At 38.3% G+C, this 15,977-nt stretch overlaps 1 protein-coding gene across 1 annotated transcript in view; it reads right to left on the bottom strand.

Moving 5' to 3' along the window:
• Positions 1 to 15,977, bottom strand: part of LOC125232978 (nephrin-like) — a 214,198-nt gene that overhangs the window by 73,952 nt on the left and 124,269 nt on the right. The window contains exon 3 of the mRNA XM_048138841.1: positions 12,938 to 13,061. Coding sequence (XP_047994798.1) covers positions 12,938 to 13,061 — 124 coding nt within the window. The remainder of the gene's footprint in view (positions 1 to 12,937; positions 13,062 to 15,977) is intronic.

Raw genomic sequence — 15,977 nt, 5'->3', positions numbered from 1 at the left:
AACACGTAATATAATTGGTTACTAAAACTACATATTTGCATACAGTCATGTTTATGAGTTGTCGTTGTCGTCAATGAAACATTGCCGTCTGTTTTTAGTAGGCATTTTGTTTCGTTATCGCTTTTACGATAGTAAATAAGTTGTAAAAATTTATATTTATTTAAAATCTGTAATATAAAATATCGTAGTTTTATTTAGAGGCTGGCAACCTGTCACTGCAATGTCACAGTTTCGTTTTCTTTCAACCCCTTATTTGCCAAGAGTGGCACTGAAGCTGTAGTAGTTTTATGTGTTCTGCCTACCCCTTTATGGGATACAGGCGTGATTGTATGTATGTAGTTTTATTTAGTTCTACAAATATTTTTGTTCGTTGTTTTTATATTACAACCTTTTTAGGTGCTTCACACGGTTTTCATCGATATTCGTCAAGTTTTGAGTTGAAACTCCTAAATTTGCACTACAGATAGAATTATATAAGACCAACGATCAACGGATCTTTTTTATGAATTTTTTAAACATGGTCTAAAAGCACTTATATCGAAATTTGATTTTAGTGAAGGATGTTGAAATGACATGTTTGGATTTACCTTTGACTTTTCTAAAAATTCAAGAGAAATTTTCATTTTACAGTAATTAAAACATAAGTTATGACAAAAAAAAAACAATTTTTGACCATATAATTGTTCAACTTTGATGCCAAGTATCACAGAAATAATGAGCTGTGAAGTAATTATGAGATACTATGTTGATTAAAGACAATGCTGTTAATATGATAGGCTTTAGGAACTATCATAGGTAATAATATCAATGGATTCAAATCCAAGGACATTGGCGCAGGGAACGCCCTTAATACATTTAGGTATATGAAAGCATAACATTTTATTTTGTCATAGACAAATAAAAAATGTCAATGTAAAGATATAACCCACTGAATATTTAAATAAAAAGCGTCAACATTCTCACTTTGATGCCGATACCGATTTCAAACAAAACATTCAGTTTCATCTCACAAATATGACGTAAATTGAAGCGTCAGCATTATAATCTAGCCAAAATCAGTTGGACTATGCATTGGTATATCCTGTATAGTGTTATGGGATCATACCATGGTGGTCGTGTATTACCGAATGTTTTATTTTCAGTTGCTCACTGGCGTTTACAATTCGAGTAAAAAATTTATTATTGGCGCTTATTTCAGTACATGTGTTCGATTCACTAATTGGATGAGAGGGATTTTTTAAAACCACTTTGGTGGAAAACACGATTAATAAAACGTTGAAATTTTACAGTCATGTTTCTGTCATTGTTAATAGTCTCCGCTCTTGGGGATAGGAGGGTTAGGGGGGTTACCATATCCCAACTTTTTTATTAAAGCATTAGTTTAGAAGATTGACTGCCATCCGACCTGTCACGTCAGTACGCATAGTAGTAGGTGTGTAGTCCTGCTCCGCAAAATGATTGGATAATATGGTAGTATATAAGACATTTATAATTCTTTCCTACCCAGACTAAAACCTACTTGCCGTATTAAAACATAAGGATTCCTTTTTGTACCTTTTTGGTACGGAACCCTACAAATTTAATGTAGATTCAAAATAACCGCCTTTTTAATCTAATAATCAGAAATACTGCAACAGCGAGGATTAAAATTTACTTGAAACAGAAAACATAGTAAAATCTGTTCACTACATTATGAACGACTTAATTCCAACTACAGTCCCAACAACAAGCGATTAAAATAAGCAAGACGAATGACCGGAATTAAATGAACAATATGGAACAACAGTTATTACACGACTGATTCATTATATAGAAACATATTGATTGTAAGTCATAATTTTTAAGAAAAAAAAACCGTCGCCTTTCGGGTTCTGGTGAAAGCTACTTGCGAATGTTGGTTTATGTAGAAATGTGTAAGTATTTTTTAAAACTGCTTTTAATGCTTTAATTATTAGATGGCAACACAAATGAATATACGTATAACGTTAAGGTTTGAGGAGTTTCCTCAATTCCTCATGAATCCGATTATATTATAAGAAATCGAAGCTTGACAAACTTTGACTTCAAAACATATGCTTAACAAACATAACTAAATAAATGTCACTGTTCTGAACTTAAATGCATGCTTTTCTTACAAAAATACCAAAGTCACTATGAGTGTGCCGTTCAGGTTTGAGGAGTTTGGTTCTGGCCATCATCAGCAGTTCCACTGCACCAAATGTCACTGTTCTGGACGAAAGTGCATACTGTTCTTATAAAAATACCAAAGTCACTATAAGCGTGCCGTTCAGATTTGAGGAGTTCGGTTCTGACCATCATCAGAAATTCCACTGCACCAAATGTCACTGTTCTGGACGAAAGTGCATGCTGTTCTTATAAAAATGGCAAAGTCACTATAAGCGTGCCGTTCAGATTTGAGGAGTTTGGTTCTGGCCATCATCAGCAGTTCCACTGCACCAAATGTCACTGTTCTGGACGAAAGTGCATGCTGTTCTTATAAAAATACCAAAGTCACTATAAGCGTGCCGTTCAGATTTGAGGAGTTCGGTTCTGACCATCATCAGAAATTCCACTGCACCAAATGTCACTGTTCTGGACGAAAGTGCATGCTGTTCGTATAAAAATACCAAAGTCACTATAAGCGTGCCGTTCAGATTTGAAGAGTTCCGTTCTGGCCATCATCAGCAGTTCCACTGCACCAAATGTCACTGTTCCGTACCTAAATGCATGCTGTTCCTTTAAAAACACAAAAATCACCATATGTATGCCTTTCAGATTTGAGGAGTTCCCTCGATTTCTCCAGGATCCCATCATCAGAACTGGGTTCTGAGAAAAATGGGACCAATCTGTATGCATATACATTAAATAAAAAAAAAATTTCAAAATCGGTCCAGGAACGACGGAGATATCGAGGAACAAACATAAAAAAAAAAAAAAAAAAAAAAAAAACATACAGACGACTTGATAACCGTCCTTCTTGAGATATGAGGCGACGGTTAAAAATAGACGTTAAGATTTTCATAATTTGACTGTTACAGGAACGCTTTTGGTTTAATCTTTGCATTAGTGAAAAAATGAACAATGAAGGCCTATCGCATAAAAAAAAATTTGGATCGTGGTCACGTTGAATGCCGAACGATTTTACGCCAGTTCTCTCTGGCATATGATTTTCTGACATAATGACTGTGTTAAGCGGGGTGTGTTTAAGGGCTTTGGATAATTGGACAGTACTTTCGCTATTAATGTTAAAGTGACATTCGTATAATAGACTGTATTCTGTAGCTAACCCAAGATGAATTAGAATAGCACCTTTTAACTCACTTCTTTCATCGCAGAGCTTAATATTGTATCGACCGTTATGATATGTTATGATAGCAATCGTAATGTAACCTCAAATGTCGTAAATCGAAATCGTCAGCAGAAGGGAACACTCAGAATGTTAAAAATTGTAGCCGATTTGGAAACAAATCCTCTAACAAGTTAATAAAGACCAGCAAAATCTACTCAATAAATTAAACAAGCGACAAGCAAGTCTCATCCCAAATCAAAATCGAAGCAGATGTAAACTAGGTACTCTCAAAATGTTAAAAATTGTAAGCGATTTGGAAACAAACCCTCTAACTTAATAAAAGACCAGCAAAATCTGCTCACTAAATTATACAAGCAACAGCAATTAAAATAAGCAAGACGAATGCCGGGCATTAAGCGGGCGATATGCAACTATAATTACGATACGGATTCATTTCGGCAAAAGCGCTATCATCTGGATTGGTGCGGTGCGGCGCAAGTTTTTTGGACCGGGGCCAGGGTCCCTACTATTGGTCTGTAACATTCGTATATAGACTGCAGCGAACCCAAGGTGTTACCTGAAAGAATAGCACCTTTACTCAAAGGTTAACTGGAAGAGATCCCTTAAGTTCTAGTGATAAGCTCTTTTTTGTGTGTTGTATTATTTTCTGGTACAATAAAGTGTTTTAATACTACTACTACCTTTAATCACTTTTAACACATCAATTTGTGTGAGTAAAATCATTGACTGCAGCGACAGCGTAGCTCAATTGTCTGACGTATGTCCGGATGTTCTCCTCTACAGGTCGAAATTCTCAACCGATCCTCATAATTTTTGTAATAAGATTCCTAAAATTTTCTGTAGGTCCAGTGTATGAATTGTTGTAGAATGCGGAAATTGCCATAACAGCAGTTCTTAAAAAGTTTGTACAAAAATTAAGGAAAAAGTTGAATTTGTTTTTTTATTCCTATTTTGTTACTAAGATTTTTTTGATGAATTGAGATTTTAGTAAGTTTTATTTCGTCATTAAGGTTCTCTAGTATCTATATTTTATTAATTATAATGATAATCCTGTATATCTTACGAAAGTCGAGTAGCCATGGTGCAAGTATCCTAAATATTAATAATTGTTTACCAAGTGGTTGACCCAACCAACACCCATGATTAGATATTTGGAGAAGGTATATTTTTGTAAGAAATAATTTAATGAGTCAACAACAATTGTGAACATTTCACAGCGAAACATTTGGAACTAGTCACACTCTTGAAAAAAATTCAATTTATGAGTCGGTGCTGCTAGCTGAATAAGGTCAGTTTTAAAATCGGCCTTCAGCCTTCACACTTACATTTAATAATTTCAGAGAAATTGGCCTTTGGCCCATTAAATACAACTTACATACTTTTGAAGTTACAAGAAGCATGTGTTGGACTCTTCCGCTCTTTGGTCAAAAATAAACTTATAAACTTACAAGAAGTTTAAGCCGGTGACAACTGGATGACACTAGCTCAAGACCAGGATACATGGCGTACTAGAAGAGAGACCTATGCTCAGCAGTGGGCGATAAAGGGCTGACATGATGATATGATGATGATGAAGAAGCTTGCTCCAAGCTTGGGCCCTGCGTGAAGATCGGCCTTACGGCCCTTTAGTTCAATTTCATTAAGATTTAATTGTAAAGCCGTAGAAGGGACAATAGTAGTGGCAACGAGACTGCATTCGGCAAAATGGCAATGTTTTATTAAGTTTAGACGTACTACCCGTGCCTTAGTAATTGTCCAGCGTACCATGACTATTGGCAATCTAACTAAAGGTTCAATAAACTGTGTGTAACTGTGTCAAACAAAATATTACAATGCTAACTGCGAGTGAGGAGCAGTCAGAAAGATTTCAATTGTTTTCAGAATATTTATGGCAATATGAACTAAATTTCTGTGCCTATTGATAAAACGAAAAGCCTAACGTTTTGAATATGACGCGATGTTTGTGGTCCTCAAGCTGACTAGCAAGGAAATGTGACAATCTGAATCATCATCTTCCTGTCCGGAATTTCCAACACTTGACCGTGATTATTCAACTTGTACGCTTAGACTGTCTATTTACCTATGGACACCGCTCACGATATACGACACGGCATGCCATGGGGTATCGTGAGTTTCATAAGCTGTTTTAAAGTCACTATTACATGTTATTTACGCAAATTCGCACAAAGCGCTTTGCCTTCTTTTCTTATGCGCACTGCCAAGGAGTGGAATTCCTTGCCAGCGGCTATATTTCCGACAAATCAAGGGTGAACATGCATCTTCTGGGTGAGCTTGCTCCATTGTAGGCAACGTCTCTGCGTTTGGCTAATTTGTGGCCAAGAGTAAGCCCATTTGTAAATTAAAAAAAAAACCCTTACCTACACTTTTAGTCAGACCTTATATACGTAGTGAGTTCCATGAAAACAAAGTCGAAACGAAAAAACGAAATTAGTATTGTCAACTACAAAACCGTACTAATTAATAAAATTCATAGAACAGTCGAAAAACTAAAATGACATGGTCATAAATCTTGCAAGTTAACATCGCGCGGTTGGCAACGCGCCAGGTGCTGGCAGAGGAGGGTTAAAGTTAACCCGTTACTGCAGTGAGGTAAATGCTGAAGACATTAGAACCAAAAATACATACATTTTGTAGTCTTTCGCGTCTCGGCTACATCGAAAACTGCGACTACTGATGTGCCGACGGAAAGTTTCCAAAATTCTGAAATTTTCACATAGGAAAACTTCGAGAAACTTTCCATACTTTGTATGGACAATCGTATGGATGGAAACTTTCCATTTCATAAATTTATATTTCCTTTATTTTTCGTGAAAGTTTCGTGATTTTTTCATGAAATTTAAGATTTTTTTGGAAAGTTTCCGCTACTTGCACATCACTTACTGGGACTGTGATTTTTTTATTGTTGCGACAAAGGGTATAGTTGGTAGCAATGTTGAGTCCTCATTGGCCTTTGCATTTATTAGAGACAATTTATACTTCACCTCACTGAGGCCAGAATTAAGGAAACGCATGGAATGTCCAGCCCTTTTGGTTGCACTATTACATCCCAAGGAAAAAGGAAATTCGCCTTCAACTCCAGAGTTGTTACATGAGCATTGCCAATCCCAAGGGTGCCTTTCCACCAGAGCTACGCTACGTTGCTATGGGTGAGTCTGATACCCACCAATCAGCTTAGTCGAACCCTAGCACAAGCGCTATAAATAAATAAAATAAAAATTGTTTATTTCGGACCAATTAAAAATCCATAGAACTTGTTAGTATAGGTGAAGTGGTCGACGGTGGCGTGGGCAACAATAGTGCCGCAGAGGCTTTTCATCCGAAAGGGATAATATGCTATGGTTGTAGAACAATGAACACGATTTGTGGATGTCAAACACCATCTCTAGTGGAAAGGCATCCTAACATTTTGCACCCTCGTTGAGCTCTAGCAAGCTGATCGTGGTAACCAGTGGAGAATTTTGATCACAACCAAACCTACCAATCGGTAATATCCATTATCATCATCCGCCAAACCTCATGGGAGCCTGCGGTCCGCTTTGACAACTAATCCCATGATTTGGCGTAGACAATAGTTTTACGAAAGCGACTGCCGTCTGACCTTCCAACCCGAAGGGTAACTAGGCCTTATTGGAATTAGGTCCGGTTTCCTCATGATGTTTTCCTTCAGCGAAAAGCGATTGGCAAGTATCAAATGAGATTTCGGACATAATTTCCAAATAACTCATTGGTACGAACCGGGGTTCGAACCCGCGATCGGATTAAAAGTCGCACGCTCTTACCGCTAGACCACTAGCGGCTTTTTCAATTGGTTATAACCAATGACCAATAAAATCCATACTTGTAGACATCGTAAGCTGTTTCTGTTCTCTGTGGATTCAATTAGGAGTCCCGGAAACCTTGCAGTGCTCGTTGGATCATGTTCCGAGGAGTAACACAGTGGCCGGTTGGTTATCAGTAAGGAAATAAAAGGTAGAGACCACGAAGATACAAAATAAATATTGGCAGTCGTGTAAAAGACGCGAAAAATTGTGGTAACGCCGTGTCTTGCGTGGGCGACGGTCGCCGTCGCGTCTCATACTTCCATATCGATAAGGTTTGATTTCGTATGCGTCGCATCGCCGTCGCGCGACCATCGCGCGACCGTCGCCCACGCAAGCCACGGCGTAAGAGTGAAGGTGCCAAACGGCACACTACACCTGCCAGAGTTGTGGTCGTGTTTGCCGCTCCCGTATTGGCTTACACAGCCACGAAAGTCGTTATCGCCCCACCGGACACTGCTTGAATAGTCTGTTAAAAACTTGAAGGTCAGTGATGAATCTTAAATATTTTTGTGTGTTCTTTGGAAGTAAGGACAAATTGTACTACTTATATTTATTAATTTATACCTAATTTTCGCTAGTCTTAATTTGATGAAGAAGGTGGGTCTTACGTTACAGACAACATTATTGTTCTCTGCAATTATAGTCCCTTCTATATGATATCAGTTATTGGAAAGGTGAACGCATACTGATTTTACATATTTACTGTGTCTAGTAAGCGAGTTGTATAAAAATCGCAATGCAATACCTTTATGTACGTGCGTAGACTATTGAGCTTCGAAGAGACCTAAGCACGAGTAAACACTATCGTCTAGTAGGGCGCTTACTGGTTTTTGTGTTATAAGTACAATTGTTAAAGACAGTGTTTTTTAAAGATTTATGATATTTAATGTTCAGATTGTAGCTACCGACAGCAAATAAGCGGGTCATAAGAAACGTATGTGGTTTATCAAATGGTTTACGATACTCTTGAATAAATATTTTAAACCTTTTGTATCAAATGGAATAGACATATGAAGATAATAGGTATCAGTAGTGACGAATCCTGTCCACACTGTGGTAAGGAGGAGACTAGCTTGCACTTACTAGCAGAATGTACCATGTATGCGGCACCGCGATATGATACATTCGGTAGAGACAGTTTGAGAGAAGATGAACTCAAGGATGTCGAACTTAAAGATGTCCTTCTGTTCTGCAGGAAAACAAGAAGATTTGTGGAGAGAAGTGTGGGAGGGCAGCCGGGACAGTAACCTGCAGCTCCAACTCCAGGGAACTGGGCTGAATGAACGCATCAGCGATCGACAGCCCGCCTGTATCCGGCCGGGCGTCCCTACACTACATCTACATCTACATCTACATCAAATGGAATAATTGCAAGAGTTTTATCGATTTTTCTCGAACAATCGTACTTGGGCAAAAGGAAGCGGTTAATATTAATATTATACTCATCTAGTCATCTTTTGGTTCCTTTATACTAAGTTTGTTCACAGTTTTGAAGTTGAAGTTTTGAGATTTTGTTTGAAAGCCTTTCTTGCCGTAGCTTTTATCTTTAAATCTTTGGACCCAAAGTTTAAAGATGACTTGAAAAACTCTCAAAATTGAAATATTGTCTTCGGTTACCGCGATAGTTACTCATGAAATAAAACTATGGAAACGGATTAAATCGCGTATAATGAATTTAAAATTCATCCCGACGTTTCGAATTCATTATACGCGATTTAATCCGTTTCCATAGTTTTATCTCAAAATTGACTCAAATCATTAAATTACCCACTCACCCAGCATGTTAGCAACATACCATGCATTTACGAACACTAAAGGTTTGACAAGACTGCATCCTTGCTCCATATGCACTGATTGCACCATTGACTAACTCATAGACAATAGTGTTACACCGGTATCGTGGTAAGCGGATTATTGGTACAAAGGAACCGTGTCTATATGTCCTGTAAGGCAAATGTCTATGGCAATATAACCGCAGAATTGATAGTAGGTATGTAAGACCAAAGAGGATTGAGTATTGTAGAGAGTTACAGTCAAAGTAAAATGTGTAATCACATTGCATAGACTGCCATCTCTCGACACAGGCTTAAAACTTTCGAACCTCAATTTTGACAATTTGGCCCATATTCTTAGCTTGATATGTGTTAACATGTCAAATGATAATATTAGCGCCATCTAGCCGAGCATCCCCCAAAGGTGTAACGCCATCTAGGCCGCCGTAACTTTTCTCTATAGTTCTGAGGTACGTTTTTTCTTAGAATTTATCTGTCTATACGGAGTTACATAATTATGTGTTTGGTAAGACGCAAAACGATCTAAATTTTAAAAGTAAGGAGCTTTTTTTTTGAATTATAAAATATTAGTTAAATATGCATAATCGAGATTATTGAAAACAAGTATTGCAGTTAAGGCAACTCAGGTCAAAATTATTGCAAAAAAACCTCTGAAATGGAAGTTAGATTCTCAAATGATTAATTTTACATTCTTCAAAATTTTAACCAACCGTGGCAACATTTGTAAATCGGAATGGTGATGAAATTATCTGTTGTGTTTTTTTTATTTCTTTTGTGACTCTAAGTACGCTGAAGCGCTGGTGACCTAGCGGTAAGAGCGTGCGAATTCCAATCCGGAGGTTGCGGGTTCGAGCCCCACACGGCTCGTACCAATGAGTTTCTAATAACTTATGTGCGAAATGTTATTTGATATTCGCCAGTAGTTTTTCGTTGAAGGAAAAAATCGTGGGGAAACCGGACTAATTCCTATAAGGCCTAGTTACCCTTCGGATTGGAAGGTCAAATAGCAGTCGCTTTCGTAAAACTAGTGTCTACGCCAAATCTTGGGATTACTTGTTAATGCGGACCCCAGGCTCCCATGAGCCGTGGCGAATGCCGGGATAACGCAAGGAGGAGGATGATCTTTAGTACTTTTACTTGCTTGTGAATTTTGTAATGCCAATTCCTGTGAAGATAATTCCAGGCTGTGTGGGATATGGGTTAAATTGTGGCGTAGGCGAGAGGCTGGCAACCTGTCACTGCAATGTCACAGTGTCGTTTTCTTTCAACCCCTTATTTGCCAAGAGTGGCACTGAAGCTTTAGTAGTTTCATGTGCTCTGCTTACCCCTTTATGGGATACAGGCGTGATTGTATGTATGTATGTAGATAATTCCCCAGGCATCCGCTTTACAAAATCGTTCTCTATTATTCTATTAATCATTGAATCAGCAGTACATATTGTAGTGTAATTACTCACAGCCGCGATAGTTCGCTAACCGATTCGTCCCCATCGAACACACGATCAGCGTCATCCATCAACTCTCGTGTCATCGGGATACTGCCGCTAACAGGCAAAAGGGTGTAAGGCCAAATCAGTAAAATTTTAGTCAGGTATTTTCCATATAAGCACTATCTCGGTTCATCGTCCTCCTTGCGTTATCCCGGCATTTGCCACAGCTCATGGGAGCCTGGGGTACGCTTTGAACACTAATCCCGAGATTTGGCGTAGGCACTAGTTTTATGAAAGCGACTGCCATCTGACCTTCCAACCCGAAAGGTAAACTAGACCTTATTGGAATTAGTCCTGTTTCCTCACGATGTTTTCCTTCACCGAAAAACGACTGGCAAATATCAAATGCTATTTCGCATATAAGTTCCGAAAAACTCATTGGTACGAGCCGGGGTCCGAACTCGCGACCTCCGGAACGAAAGTCGCATGCCCTTACCGCTACGCTACCAGCGCTTCTAGTTATCAAGTATACAATTCTTAAACAATAATAATTTTGGTGGCACTTGACAGTTGTTAACAGACTAGTTAAGTGATGTGACAATGTTTTTCCTGTACCTACGAGTCGGGAAATAATAACCAATAAAACAAGGAATGTTAATCATTTAATATAAATATGACATTCGTGATAAGCAATTAATATTTTTGCATAACTTGTCACATGACTATTCTGTCAAGTGCCACCTAAATGCCACGAGTTACCTATGTGTAATTATAAGATACTAGCATTTTTGTTATGGATTCAATTGGCTCTTATAAAAACAAATATGATGTACATTTTGCATTTAATTACAAAAATGTGTCAATTCTAGTGCAAAATTTTGATTTTATACAAACTTTTAAAAATAAAATCTCAGACCTCAAGTTGAAACCTTTGCCACTCGGCGGCCCATCATCGAGCGAGGTCGGATGTCACAGTTTTGCGCTTAAACCGTTTAATTAATAACTGCCAAGTGCTGGCAGAGATGAATCGTGAGTGTATTATACGTGAGTTAAGATTGGGGGGCTACCCCTTTTCAGGAAGGGTTTTAAGGTACCTGATATTGTTTTTCTTGTATCGATTTTGTTACTGCTAGCGTAACTTTGATGAATTTGAGGAACACAGTAAATACGTAACGTTTTGTCATTCTTTGAGTAATTAAAGGAATTTTAGACTAGACTACAAATCAGGACACTTGCTAATTATGTCATTTTACGGGTAGGTAAATGGGACTAAATGGGTATCTGATCGCCATTTTTGTACCTACCATAACAATACAGCAAGGTTTCCTACAGATATTTGTTCCTGAGTCATGGATGTTTTCTATGTATATAAGTATTTATATATTAAATATATCGTTGTCTGAGTACCCACAACACAAGCCTTCTTGAGCTTACCGTGGGCCTCAGTCAATCTGGGTAAGAATGTCCTATAATATTTATTTATATTTTATTTATTCCTAATCCAATTAAGTGCAGACTAGACCAACTTTCTTGCTTTTTATTTGATATTTGCCGATTCTCGATTACCTTCTAGGCTAGGCAATTGAAACTCTCACCATCGGTTACATAGTTGACACTAAAGATACCCACTAGGCTTGTGCCGTTTCGTTCGTTGATCGGAGCGCTCCGATCTCGTTCAATCGCTCCCATGAACTAGTTCGCTCTTTTAGGTCTTTTGCTCATTTAGTTCAGCCAGACCAGCGACCACTGCTGTCGGAAAGATCAGAACGAATGGGATCGAATACTTCGAATAGTGTCAAAATGATACGAATAGTCCACAAATAGTAACATTCCGGATCGAAAGGTTGTAAGTAACCGAAGTTTAATATGAAAACTTGACGTTTTTTTGTAGCTCTCGCTCTCGGTCGACGCAGTCACACGCTCGTTCTCGATTCAAACCGCTCGCGCTCGCCGATCCTATACTGAACTAGATATTGAGCAAAGACCGATTCTCAGAGCACAGAATGATTCAGTTCATTTCGGTCATTGATGGGATTTTATTCCTAACAGTTCATAGTTCGTGAACGACACAAGCCTAATACCCACTATATACTATTATATTTGAGATACCCACTTACGTCTACGTCCCATCCCATTAAGTACATACTACATACCAACGCAACTTTCATGCTTTTAATTTGGCTTTTACCGATATTCGATTGCCATCGTCAGACACTTCAAACTCATCATTGGCTTCAAAATCTTTACAGATGACAATTGCAGAGACGAAAGAAGTAATTTAAGAAACATTAAATAAAACTTCCCCGTGTAGTGACGGGTTAAGAATTTCACCACCCCCATTCTTCCCGTGGGTGTCGTAGAAGGCGACTGTGGGATATGGGTTAAATTGTGGCGTCGGCGAGAGGCTGGCAACCTGTCACTGCAATGTCACAGTTCCGTTTTCTGTCAACCCCTTATTTGCCAAGAGTGGCACTGAAACTTGAGTAGTTTCATGTGCTCTGCCTACCCCTTCATGGGATACAGGCGTGATTGTATGTATGTATGAATGTAAATAAAACTTACGTGTATATAGGCATCCTGTCCCCATCCTTGAACCAAAGCATCATGGCCACGTCCCTCGATGGAGCCGCCAGGTTGCAAGGCAGTCTGGTTACACCGCCTGGTGCGGACCAGACCTGGATGATACCTGGAACAAGGAAGTCTTTAAATTTCTTTGCAATAGAAGGCAAACGAGCTGACAGGTCGCCTGATGGCAATTACTGCTGATCATGGACACCAGAAACAACAGAAGTTGGGGTTGAAGCTGGCCATCCTTGTTTAAGGAGCCCGGTGACTATTAGTTTCTCGGATGATATCGGTAAGTTGTTGGGCATAGTTCGTTTTGCCGACAGCCTTATATTATCTGACAAACATTACGAACAAGTATTAGTACCTACCCTTTAGTGCATTGGGAATATCCATACTTCATACTTATATCCTTACTAATATTATAAATGGGAAAGTGTCTATCTGTTTGTTTATCCGTCTTTCACGGTAAAATGGAGCGACGAATTGACGTGATGTTTTAAGTGGAGATAGTTGAAGAGATGGAGAGTGACATAGGCTACTTTTTGTCTCTTTCTAACGCGAACAAAGCCGCGGGCAAAAGCTAGTTTCAATGTAAAGGAATTATAAAGAGAGGTATTATAAAGGAAAAAAAATGTCTGTTTCTTTGTCCGTCTTTCACGGCAAAACGGAGCGACGAATTGAAGTGTTTTTTTAAGTGGAGATAGTCGAAGGGATGGCAGGTGAGATATTTGTTTACTAAACCACCACTTTCATGTTTGTATGGAGCAATCCGCAATTTTCAAAAACTAGTTTATGAATAAATCGTATTGTTATACCTGCTATGTATTTTTGATATATTATTTTCGTGAAATATTGTCATAGATCAAACGTAGTCAAACACTTGCTTTGTAAGTATTTTATTTCAGTATTTTCTTTATACACCGGGTTTTTATTGAATTCCGTTGACTTCGGCATATAGGTAGTTAGGTCTATTATAGGAAACAGAATAGCGTGGTTAGTTTTTTTTTATTTGTAACTTTTTTCTGGAAAACCCCATACATCTGCTATAGATGTTACATCAATTGCTGTTAAGAAACAGGCTTTGTGTGTTCGATATGCGATTGAGGTGTAATAGTTTTAACACTTACTTCTTCTTCTTCTTCAACCTAGCGTTTTCCCGGCCTAGCGCCAGAGTCCGCTTTCCTGCTCAGCCTTCTTCACTTTGCCCGGTCTTCGGCATCCTGAGGTGAGAGATTGTTCTCTTCCATGTCGGCTGTCACGACGTCCAGCCAGTTTTAACACTTACTTAGTGTGAATTAATTGTAAAGCCCGTTTCTCAACAGAAATTGAAGTTAACATCTATCGCTGGTGTATGGTATGTTGAAAAAAAAAAAAGAAAACTAACAATGCCATTTTGTTTCCTATAATGGACCTAACTATTTGCCGAAGTTAACGGAATTTTAATAGAAACACGGTGTCTTTGAAGAACCTGGCATACCTACGCCTATTAGAGAATTGAATTTCTATCATTATATTTAAATAAAAATATGACATATTCATTTTACCATATCGCAATTTCCAATACGCATATTTTACACTAATATATCAATAACTGTCACAGACACGAAAGTGAAATCACAAAACGAATAAATCACGTTCTGATAACAAATAAATTGTCATTTTATTTCAACTATCGAGTAAAATGATAAATTAAAATTTTTCAATCAATCAATCAATATCTTTATTGCTTACTTTTACATAAAAGTATAACGTATGACATGAAAATTGGTATATTACATCGCTATTTATATAGATATAACTACTTATTTCTATGAATGGACGTAGAAAGTATAGCGAAAGCAAGCTACCCTCCGTACTAGTATAATACTGTATTACGGCAAGGTACCTCCTCCCTTTCTGTCCGCGGTCCATTATGTCAGTTTTAGTGACTTCGTGTAAGAAATTGATTTTATACAGTACCAAAACCCTTATAAGGAATGAAAGCAGGCTAGCTGCATAGTTATTAAAAGGAAAAACAAAAATAGTTTTACTTGCAAAAAATAAAAAAAAGTGCGCGCGTGTGTGTGTGTGTGTGTGTGTGTGTGTGTGTGTGTGTGTGTGTGTGTGTGTGTGTGTGTGTGTGTGTGTGTGTGTGTGTGTGTGTGTGTGTGTGTGTGTGTGTGTGTGTGTGTGTGTGTGTGTGTGTTGGTGTGTGTGTGTGTGTGTGTGTGTGTTTTTGTGTGTGTGTGTGTGTGTGTGTGTGTGTCCGTGCGTGCGTGCGTGCGCGCGTGCGCGCGTGTGTGTGTGTGTGAGAGAGAGTGTATATGTATAAAAGCACATGGAAATCCCGACAGTCGACAGAATAAACAGTAAGAAAAAGCATAAACAGTTAACAGTATAAAACAGTGCACAACAGGAACAAACTTCACCAGCTAATTAACAGTCGGTTTTTTGTTCAATTAAGCGTTGCCAGTCATGAAGTCATGATAAAATCTGGAGTAATAATTCAGTATCATCATAATTCAGTTGTTTGAGATACGTAGTTACAGCATTTTTGCAACCTCTGCTGGTGTACTTCTGCAGGTCAATATGTTTAGCTAAGCGGTTATACAAGAAGGGCCCCAAGAAGAATTGAAAGTTGTGTCCGAACTTCGTTTTACAAGGTGGAATACTAAAAACTCGATCTCGTCGTCTTTGGAGAGTTCTTACACCAGAAATATCCCTGTGCTGTCTACAAACCAGCGCCGCAATGAATAGCTGTCTGACAGTAAGTGCATTAAATTCCTTATAAATAAGGGCTGTAGGATAACTTCTTTTTTAGAAGTGGAAACCTTGATAATCGCACGCTGGGCGCGCTCAACTTTTATCAGATGAGATTTCTTGGCTGCACCCCACGCTTCAATGCCATATGTAAGTATGGATTGACACAAAGCGAAATAAACACTTTTTACCAACGGTTCTCCTAGGTGCTTAATATTTTTAAAAATGTATATTAGTTTTATTACTCGTGTTGAGAGTAAGTTGATCTGAGATATCCAATTTAGGTTTTGATCAA

This window comes from Leguminivora glycinivorella, chromosome 13, assembly GCF_023078275.1.
Source record: "Leguminivora glycinivorella isolate SPB_JAAS2020 chromosome 13, LegGlyc_1.1, whole genome shotgun sequence".
NCBI lineage: Eukaryota > Metazoa > Arthropoda > Insecta > Lepidoptera > Tortricidae > Leguminivora > Leguminivora glycinivorella.
Note: the sequence above shows the minus strand (reverse complement) of the source record. Positions and strands in the feature narration are given on the sequence as shown.